Genomic DNA, 10686 nt, shown 5'->3' on the forward strand with positions numbered 1-10686 from the left:
GCGGTGCTTGTCTCGCTTTCAGGCCGAGGGAGCCGGCGTTTGTCCAGACAGCTTTCCAGGTCATGTGGCCAGCATGACTAAACCGCTTCTGGCGCAACGGAACACCGTGATGTAAGCCAGAGTGCACGAAAACGCTGTTACCTTCCTGCCACAGCGGTAGCTATTTAACTACATGCGCTGGCGTGCTTTCGAACTGCTAGGTTGGCATGAGCTGGGACAGAGCAACGGGAGTTCACTCCGTCACGGGGAATAGAACCGTCAACCTTCAGATCGGCAAGCCCAAGAGGCACAGTGGTTTAGACCACAGCGCCACCCGCATCCCTAATGACTATACATAATATAGATGAACCCTAAACCCTCCCAGATTGTGCTGTGTGGCTGAGACAATCCCCTTTCTCCCAGTCTGACTCCCCTCCAAACTCCCCAGCCTTGAAAGCTCGGAAGCTGAAATACAGGGTGCATACTTAGAAAGTAAATAAAAATAAAACGAATCTGACAAGTGTGACACCTAAAAACAAAGTTCTGGAGAGCATCCAAAAGAATGAATGCAGAGGAACATCAGCTAAGCTAGGATCCTTGGAACTAGGTACACTTCGAGAGGATGGGTGGGTGTTTGCAAATGGGTGGGCGGGCTCAATCCTCGCGCGCCTGGAACAGCAGCCGCCCCTCGTTCGACACCACTATGGAAAGCACACCTGCACTCCCAGCGTCTCCACCCCCCGCCCTGCAATTAATTCCACCTCTCCTATTATGCCGTTTTTATCTGCTATTGTTTCAAACCAGGGCCTTTTTCCACAGAGAGCAGCTGCCAAGACCCTCCTATGTGGCACACAGGAGACAAGACCACCCCCCCAAAGAGAGAGAGAGCACTTCATTGCCAAGAAGCCCCTTGCATACAAAATTATGCATGGTACATAGAGAAGGGAGATGGGGAGAACATTCTCTGCATGAATGCTGGAAGATTTAGGGCAGAGAAAATGAAGTACATTTGGTACCTCAGGTTACATATGCTTCAGGTTACATACGCTTCAGGTTACAGACTCTGCTAATCCAGAAATAGTGCTTCAGGTTAAGAACTTTGCTTCAGGGTAAGAACAGAAATCATGCTCCGGTGGTGCGGCGGCAGCAGCAGCTAAAGTGGTGCTTCAGGTTAAGAACAGTTTCAGGTTAAGTTCAGACCTCTGGAACGAATTAAGTACTCAACCTGAGGTACCACTGTACTTCTTCAGGCAGTGCATGGTTAAACGATGGAACTCACTGCCCTGGGATGTAGGACTGACAACCAACTTGGACAAGCTTCAAAAGACGATTAGACAAATTCACAAAGGATGAGGCCACCCATGGCTATTTGCCACAATAGCCACAATTTGCTTCCAGTGTCAGAGACAGCAAGTAGGCTGGCTACAGACTGTGGTTTCTTTGGCGCAAAACAAACCCTGATCCCCAGTTTCAACATAAAACAATGCCAGGGATTGCAGATCTGTGTGCTAGTTGGGAGGAGGAAACAACCCAGATTAGTGCAGTTACAGTCAATCATTGTCTAGGGTTTACTGTGATGTACAAACTGGGTTATTGTCAGTTTCAGTTCCCACTGGTGGGGGGAGGAGTTAATTTCAGTACTTACTTCCCTGCATTAATGTTCTCTTTTCTTTTTTTAAAAAAATAACTAAATAGCACTATTTCTCCCATTTTAAAAATGAAAAATATAAGGAAATCCCTAATTAACCCCACCCCCTGGTGAGAAGAGAAACTGACACAGGCATACCCCCTCCAAAGTGTGATTAATAACCAATAAAATGGCCAGCACTTGGAAACAGTTTACTTAAACACACAGGAGTACAGTGTGTGTGTGTGTGTGTGTGTGTGTGTATAAAAAATCTCGCAGGCATTTGATGTATGTCCCCTTACCAGACAGGCTGGTGTTCCAATTAAATTTTTTAAAAAAGTAGTGGTGGGAAGAAAATCACCACATCACAGAAAACATTGGCTAGACTGCAGCAAGACTTTGACAATGACCTTATCTGGGTGCTGGGGGGGGGGGGGAGTAAGCAAAGAAAGCAAATCCAGAAAAATGACCTTTAATCTGGAACGAATATTGGACACAAATTCAAAGAGACATGCAACCCTCTATGTGGGGCCTTCCTCATGCTTGATTCCGGAAGCTGCTGTTAGCAATTATGCTGAAGCATTCAGCACAAACAGGGGTGAGTTCTTGTCAGCATATAACTCCTGTTCCTTTACCAAAGGTGTCATGGGCTTTGAAGATGCTCGAACTCAAGACGCAAGGGGAAAATGTGCTGAGAGGAAGGCAAGCTTGGCAAATGCACACCGTGATCAACTCCCACCCGGAAACCCATGTCCCCACTGTGGAAGGACATGTGGATCCAGAATTGGCCTCCACAGTCACTTACGGACTCATTGTTAAAACCGTGTTTATGAAAGTCAATCTTACTCGGCTACGAATGATCGCCAAAGAAGAAGAAGATAACTCCTGTGCTCAGAGATCTATACCAGTTGCAGATCTCCTACGAGTCTAAGTTCAAGGTGTTACTATTAGTATATAAAGCCCGTAACAGCTTGGAAGCAGTTTACCTACGACATCGCCTTACCCCACTTCTGCCCACTCGGCCGCTTAAACTGGAAGAGATGGCCCTGTGCCACAGGACACCTGTTCCACATTTGTAAGAATTCAATCATTTAGTATAGCAGCACCTATCCTTTGGAACTCTCTGCCTCTTGACACCACGCAAGTGCCTTCACTATATTCTGTTCAGCGCCTGCTAAAAACATTCCTGTTTAGGCAAACCTACCCATATGCTTAGGGACGCGAGTGGCGATGTGGGTTAAACCACAGAGCCTAGGACTTGCCGATCAGAAGGTCAGTGGTTCGAATCCCTGCGACGGGGTGGGCTCCCGTTGCTCGGTCCCTGCTCCTGCCAACCTAGCAGTTCGAAAGCACGTCAAAGTGCAAGTAGATAAATAGGTACCACTCCGGCGGGAAGGTAAATGGCGTTTCTGTGCGCTGCTCTGGTTCGCCAGAAGCGGCTTAGTCATGCTGGCCACATGACCCGGAAGGTTTACGCCGGCTCCCTCGGCCAATAAAGCGAGATGAGCACCGCAGCCCCAGAGTCGGTCACGACTGGACCTAATGGTCAGGGGTCCCTTTACCTTACCCATATGCTTAGAAACACCGATATGAACTGTAACCTGTTTCAGTATTTTAACATTTTGTATGTTTTGAAGTACTGTATTCCCCCCCCCCTCGATTTTCTTTTATTTTTTTTTGCAAACCACTTTGAAGTGGGTTGTTGGGGGTTTTTTTTTTACGATCAAGTGGTGTGTATACATTTTATAAGATGCATAATAAACAAGCCTTTGAAAATGCACCTCCTCACTTTGAAACCAGCCGAGAAGCAACACAAATTCCTGCTGGAATTATTGGCATCCTTCCTGGCGTGCAAGGGGTGGGGAGGCTGCCAGGAGTGGTCCATTTATCTCTCCTTACGTCTCCCCTTTGCTTTCCAGGTTCTTCAGCTGCGCTGCTTTCGAGGGGGACATTTGGCACAGCAGCCGAAAGGGAACAGTCGCCTCACTGAGCAGCCCAGGCTAAGAATAGCACACCCCAAAGGAAAGGAGGCAGAGCTGGCCAATTAGCCCAGTTAACGGGCTTTTTTTCAAACAAGCCAACCCGGTCCCATTAGACGCGGGGCAAAGGTCAAGCATCTGCTCTCCCCGAGGAGACGCATAGCAAGTCACGAAGCCAGCGGCCAGCGAACGTTTTGAACTCATCGCTGGCAGCAAAAGCAGAGTCCCAGATCACGCAGGTGTCCGTGCAAAGCGGCGCTCACCACTCCAGACCCATTATGCGGCAACAAAGAGCAGAGCCACCATGTGCAAAGGCAGTCTACCCCTATAAGCCAGAGAGCAGGCAGGCAAACAAAAGAAGGAAGAATATTTTCCATAACTTTCCACGTTTTCCACCTGCTAGGTGCCAAAGGCTACCTAAAGGCACACAGTGACACAAGGGAAACCTCTCTGGCTGCCACCCCTTGAAAAGGATATTGTAGAGCTGGAAAGGGTTAAGAGAAGAGCAGCTACAATGACCTAGAGCATGGCCAAACTCAGCCCTCCAGATGTTTTGGGACTACAACTCCCATCATCCCTAGCTAACAGGACTAGTGGTCAGGGATGATGGGAATTGTAGTCCCAAAACAGCTGGAGGGCCAAGTTTGGCCATGCCTGGTAGGCAAATGAGGGTCTCCCCTGTGATAAAAAAAGGTTGCAGCATCTGAGGCTTTTTAGCTTAGAGAAGAGGCAATAGGATAAGACACTTATAAAATTATGCCTGGCGTGGAGAAAGTGCATAAAGAAAAGCTCATCTCCCTCTCTCATAACACTGGAATGCATGAGCATTCCTTGGAAGCTGGAGGCTGAGGACAGACTGAAGTACCTTTTTAGTTGAACTATGGAACTCACTGCCACAGGAGGCATCGATAGCCACCAACATGGTTGGCTTTAAAGGAGGACTGGACAAATTTGTGCGGGAGAGGGTTATTGAGGGTTACTAGGCCAGGACTGGCTTTGCTCTGCCTCCATGACGTTTTGGAGAACCAGTTGCTGGAAACCATAGGAGGGGAGAAGGCTATCGGGCTCAAACTCTGCTTGTGGGGTTTGCATTAGGACACCTGGCCAGCCAAGGTGAGAACTGTGTGCTGGACTACATGGGCTACTGGCCTGATTCCAGTAGATTCTTATGTTATTTCCTGGGAAGTCTGCAGGCCCCAAAAGGTGACGCAGGCTGAAGCTGGACCCTCAGGTGCCCTCTGGTTCACCTTTGGCGAAGCAGAGACCTCCTCCCCCTCCCCCAGTTGAAAAAGCCTTGCTCATTTTCTGGGATGCCTCATTACTACGAAGCTTCATTCCTCGATCTGAATGCCACAACCAACATGCTCTCCCAGCCTCCTCCCCCTCAGGCCTTGCTTGAAGCAAGTTGTGGCTTTTCCGTTCCACAGCAGAAATTTATTCTGGATGAATAGAAGGGCGCTGAGTAGACAGCAACTGGGGTTTGTTTAAACCCACCTAGGAAGGGAAGGCAGCAGGGAGGGGCCTTGATTCTCCCAGGGAGGCGCACTGCAAACTGAAAGATTAAAATAAGAGCGATGGGGAGAAGAAAACAAAGGAATCAAAAATATAAACCGTAAAAGTGTCACAGCTTAGAAGGACAAAAGTGCAAAGATGCTGCACAGCTCTAAAGGGTCGATAAAATATTAACGCACACGAAGATTCCCTTTGCAAATAACAAAGATTTATAAAAAGTATTCTCCACCTGTGAGTTCCATCATGGAGACTAAAGGTTCTTCGTAGTCTTAAATGAGCCAGATATTTGCATATGCCAGTGGCGCTGAGTGACCCCCGTGCCTCAATATTTGTATGAGAAATAAAAGCAGCCATGACCTCTTTTACAAGGATGATTTGTGAGTCGAGGATGATTTGTACAAAAGAAGACCCTCAACCCATCTAGCCAAGATCCCTGCCAGCGACTCTCGAGTCTTGGCCCATCCTCAAAAACAAGAACCCTCTAATGCGCTGGAAGATTTCAGACAGCTAAAAGAAAGGACCCAGCACACAGTTAAACTATGGAACTCCCTCCCACAGGAGGCAGTGAAGGCTACCAACCGAGACAGCTTTAAAAGAGGATTAGACAAATTCATGGAAAAGGAGAAGACTATCAATGGCTACTAGCCACAATGACTATGCTCCACGGTCAGAAGCGGCAATGCTTCTGAATACCAGTTTCTGGATGCACCAGGAAGAGAGAGAGGGCTCAGGTAGTCAGGTCCTGCTTAAGGGCTTCATTTTGGTTGGCTGCTAATGAGAACAGGATGCTGGACTAGATGGGCCACTGGCCTGATCCAGCAGGCTTTCCTTATGGCTCGTGGGTTTAGGCCACAGAGGTCAGCGCTGTCTGTGTCACGGATGGGGAAGCGGGGGCTCATGGGAGTTGTAGTTCAAGAACACCTGGAGGGCACAGGGGGCCACGTGGTGTGAAGTCATAGAAAGTCAGAGTTGGAAGGGACCATCTAGTCCAAGGGTCAGCAAACTTTTTCAGCTGGGGGCCGGTCCACTGTCCCTCAGACCTTGTGGGGGGGGGGACGGACTTTTTTTTTGGGGGGGTGAACGAATTCCTATGCCCCACAAATAAAAGGGCACATTCTACTCATGTAAAAACACACTGATTCCCGGACCGTCTGCAGGCTGGATTTAGAAGGCGATTGGGCCGGATCTGGCCCCCGGGCCTTAGTTTGCCTACCCATGATCTAGTCCAACCATGCAGGAATCTTTTCCCCCAATGTAGGGCTGGAGCCCACAACTCTTGAAATTCTGGGATTAAGAGTCTCATGCTGTGCCAACTGATCTATCCCAGGAAACCTTGCTTCACACTGACTATCAGCAGCTCACTAGGATGTTGGGCTGGCATCTGTCCATACCCGATGCCACGGGTTGATCCTGGGACCGTCTGCATGCAAAGCAGGTGCTCTAACCACTGGCCTATGTTGAGCCTGGATAGCTCAGATGGTAAAGCACAAGGCTCTTCATCTCAGCGTTATGGGTTCGAGCCCCACGTTGGCAAAAAAATAGCTGCATTGCAGGCGGTTGGACTGAGATGACCCTCGTGCAGTAGCGTAGCGTGGGGGGTGCAGGGGGGCCGGCCGCACCGGGCGCAACATCTGGGGGGGCGCGCTCGCACTCGCAGCTCTCTGCCCCTACTAAAATCCACAGGTTAGGGGGCGCAAATTACTTGCCTTGCCCCGGGTGCTGACAACCCACGCTACGCCACTGCCCTCGTGGTCCCTCCAAACTCTACAATTTGACGATTCTTTGGGGCCATCAGAATGCAGCAAAATCCACAAATGTCAGGACTTCCGTTTCACTGGAAAGTGGGTAGGTTTTCTTAGCTTCTCCTAAAGAAGCAACAGCGTCCTGAATCCGTCCCCAGACCACCCCTTCCTTAAATCCACAACCAACCTTCCTCATAAGGAAGCCACAGAGTGTTGCACAGTATCAACAGGTGTTGCATGCTCAACAGGTGACTTTTAAGGTGCTAGCCCTCAAGCACGCAGAGAGTCACAGGTCTCCATTTCAATCTTTGCCCCTGCCTGCCCTGGAGAAATTTGCTGTGCATTACAGCAAGGGGGGGGGGGCATCTGTAGCCCCCCCCAATCGTTGGGCTCCAACTCCCATCATTCTCCCTGGCTGGGGTTGATGGGAGTTGGAGTCTAGCATCCGAAGTCTCCCATCCCCAAATTACAGGAACGATGACAACAAAAACAACAAAGTTTTAGAGAGGGTGGCAGCTATGCATTGGCTCAAGCAGCTTCCTTTTTAGGCAGTCGAAGACCAGGAGGGCAGCCACCTGAGATGCCTGCGTTTGTTAGAGGCAAAAAAGCACAGAAAGAAAATTCCGCTTGGGAAAACAACATACCACGGCTCCCCTTCTTGTCATTCAAAAAAGTTACGGCTTTCAACCAAAATCAGTTAAACAATTATACAATTAGGTGCTTGAAACAAGCTGGCAGAATTCAAGCAACCCCCTTAGTAAAGAACAGCCATGTTAAGGCTGCACTCCTGAGCACCCTTCTCCGGGATCAAAGCCCCCACCCCCATGAAGACTGAAAGAGCCTCTATCTGTGAGTAAAAGCCCCCCCCCCCAGGAAGAAAAGTCACCCCAGCTGGCCCCATCAATGGGACTCCCCATTAGCAACCTTTCCCTTTGGGGCTGTGGTGGCCAACAGCATCACCACAGCCTGGCTCACCCCACGCCCTCAGGGTGATAGAGCAGGCACTCTGCAGATGCTCAGGAGCCCCCTCTCCCCTCTGACGTCCCAGAGATGCGCGCTGCTACGTCCCTAGGAGGAGGACGGGGTCTAATCTTCGTCAACCCCCCCCCCACATACACCCCCAAGAGAATTCAAAAGAGATGGCGGGCGTGGGGCAGAGTGCCTCATCATTCCCAATTCCAGGGGTTGAAGACCAGATCCGCACCCGAGATGCCGCCCTTGTTCCTGCAGATCAGAACTGGGGCGATCCCTCCAGCCAGCCCCCTATCTCTCCACCCCACACCCACGAATCAACAAGGCGATATGGAGGCGCGAGGAGCGGGAACAGCCGTGTCGTCCGTTCCCTGGAGAGTTGAGAGGGGGGCGAAATGTTCCACGACCCCCCGCCGCATGCATCCATGGACGGCACCGCCCTATGAAGAGGGATCGCTGTCGTCCCCCTCCGGTTCTACGCTGGATCCGTTTTCGACGGGGAGGTTCGCTCAGCTTCAAATGGAGGGGGCAAGGCTGGAGGGGCCATGGTTGGAGGGGACCCCTCCCTGTTAGCCTTGTGCTGGGGCTCCACCCCGTCTCCCTCCCGCGGCCCCTTCCCCGACGGGGCTCACCGTGCGCAGCTCCTGCGTCCGATCCTTCATGGCTCCGGCTCCGCTCTCTTGGGCGACGATCGAGGGAGGAGCAGCAAGCCGCGACGGCGGAGGGGGGGGGGCGGCGGCACATGCGCGGGAGCCCGAGCGGGGAGGGAGGGAAGCGGGGAGCGGCCGCCCGCCTGCCTGTCTGTCCGTCCGCCCACTCCGCTACGGCCGCCTCCGCGTCGCCGCCCACCCGCGACGGGGCCACCCCCGAAGGAGCCCGAGCCGCGCGAAGCCCCCACCTAACTCTCCAGTCGCTTTGGGAGAAAAGGAACACCGCCCCGCTTTCTTAGGAGGATCCCCAGCTGCGCAGGGCGCCTGCACTCCCAACATGCTCAGAGGCACGCTCAGTTCCTCGACAGGTTTAGTTTGCAGCAAGCCCCGTCTGGTTCAATGGGCCCCAGCTTATTTTTTTAAGCTTCAGAGAGCCTGAAAGAGGAACCTGCCTTGCGGCGGGAGTGGCGGGGCAGTCCTTTATAGGCCTGGAAAAGCTTTCAACTGTGGCTAGTTTCTGTGGCTGTTAAAAGCTCAGGAACGCACGTGTGTGAGTATGTATGCATGCATGTGTGCATGCATGCATGCATGTACATGTGTATATGTGTGTGTACATTGACTGTGAGCAGGTGAGCTTGGTCAGCATGGGGGAGAAGGAAAAGAAGGGGTTAAACAAGGTGACTTCCCTTTGCAATTGCTGCTTCCCTAAACTGAATTGCAGGGGGTTGGACTAGATGACCCCTGGGGGTCCCTTCCAACCCTACAATTCTATTACTGTATCCTGAGTTGTATTTTCTCACAAGCCCTGTGTACGAATAACCCAACAGCCTTCCCAAAACCCCATTTCAGCAAGGCCTGGTCAGATCTGAAGCAAATAGCTTCCATCTTTAAGTCTCCCCACTCCCTACCACCTTGGCCAGTCTCATTCGCTGGCCACAGTGGCCTGTTTACACTCCCACCATTAGGAGCTGCCTTTGCAAAACGAGCCTGTTCCCCTCTGATAAAAAAACAACTCTGCACATGCTCAGAGGCAGAGTGCTGGGATTCCTGGAATGGGAAACTGAATGCATATTATGGATCATCATAGTCAAAGGCCAACTACAGAGAATTGTTTGCGGGGACACAAAATGAGACTAGCTGGGTTGCTGCCTAGCCTTGGCTGCCAACTGACCAGAGGTCAAGAGCACCCCAGGGCTGGCGTTTACCCACACCAAGCCACGGTTGAAAGACGCAGCAGCAATGGCTGGTCGAGAAATTGGCAACCCATAACATGTCTTGTTTCCGTGCATGTTGCCATGAGTGCAAGAATCCTAGGGATGGCGCTCCCTGATCTATGTCCCCAAAGAGCATGAAGGGAGACGGCGGCGTCTCGGGAACAACTAGCAAGATGTGCTCTGGTGTTCTGCCACCTGCTGGTCGCGGAGAGTACAGCAGCGTGCCCTGCAGAATCTGTGTGGATAATATATTTATTAGTCTTAAGGATATAAGAAAAGCCTGCTGGATCAGGCCAATGGCCCATCTAGTCCAGCATCCTGTCCTCACAGTGGCCAACCAGATGCCTGTGGGAAACCTGTAAGCAGGACCTGAGCCCAAGAGCCTTCTCCCCTCCTCTGGTCTCCATCAGCTGGTATTCAGGAGCATTGTTGCCTCTGACTGTGGCAGCAGAGCAGAGCAATCCTGGCTAATAGCCATTGATAGCCCTCTCCTCCACGAATTATTAGTTTACTATCATTCTTCCCGTGTTCTTAAGGTTTTGCAGTCCTCATTTCTTCCGTCTTCACAACAACCCTGTTTGTTTGGTAGCTTCCAAAGTGTAGGTACTGCCACACTGAAATATTGATTTCTTACAGATGCAGAGCGGGCCAGATCTTTCTTTCCCCCACCAGTGCCCTGGGCTAAATTGGACAGGTAGGCGGGACCCTGCTTTGACAGGTGGGTGGTCCTGGCCACCTGTCAAATCATCTGATGCCATAATGGCATCAGGCAATTGATGCATTTCCAAGCTGACTGGCGGAGTGTAGGGAGAGGGAGATAGCTTAAAGTGCTGGCTCAACCAGTCATTTGTCAAGCCTTTTGCAAGGGTCAGCAGTGCCTGCAAAGCCTGATTTTGCCTTTACATGCCACCCACCTGGTGTCATATACAGTAGTACCTTGAGTTAAGTACTTAATTCGTTCTGGATGTCCGTTCTTAACCCGAAACTGTTCTTAACCTGAAGCGCCACTTT

The 10686-nt window shown here is 51.1% G+C and overlaps 1 protein-coding gene across 2 annotated transcripts in view; it reads right to left on the bottom strand.

Moving 5' to 3' along the window:
- Positions 1-8583, bottom strand: part of STX1A (syntaxin 1A) — a 40756-nt gene extending 32173 nt beyond the window's left edge. The window contains exon 1 of one of the 2 annotated variants that reach the window (XR_014163128.1): positions 8444-8583. Coding sequence is in view for 1 of the 2 variants with exons in the window: in XM_081889568.1 (XP_081745694.1) it covers positions 8444-8473 (30 nt within the window). In the remaining variant the exon portion in view is untranslated. The remainder of the gene's footprint in view (positions 1-8443) is intronic. The other variant, XM_081889568.1, reaches the window with a different exon arrangement.
- Positions 8584-10686: the final 2103 nt, after the last annotated feature.

The sequence above is a fragment of the Podarcis melisellensis genome, assembly GCF_964234715.1.
Source record: "Podarcis melisellensis genome assembly, chromosome: 15".
Taxonomy (NCBI): domain Eukaryota; kingdom Metazoa; phylum Chordata; class Lepidosauria; order Squamata; family Lacertidae; genus Podarcis; species Podarcis melisellensis.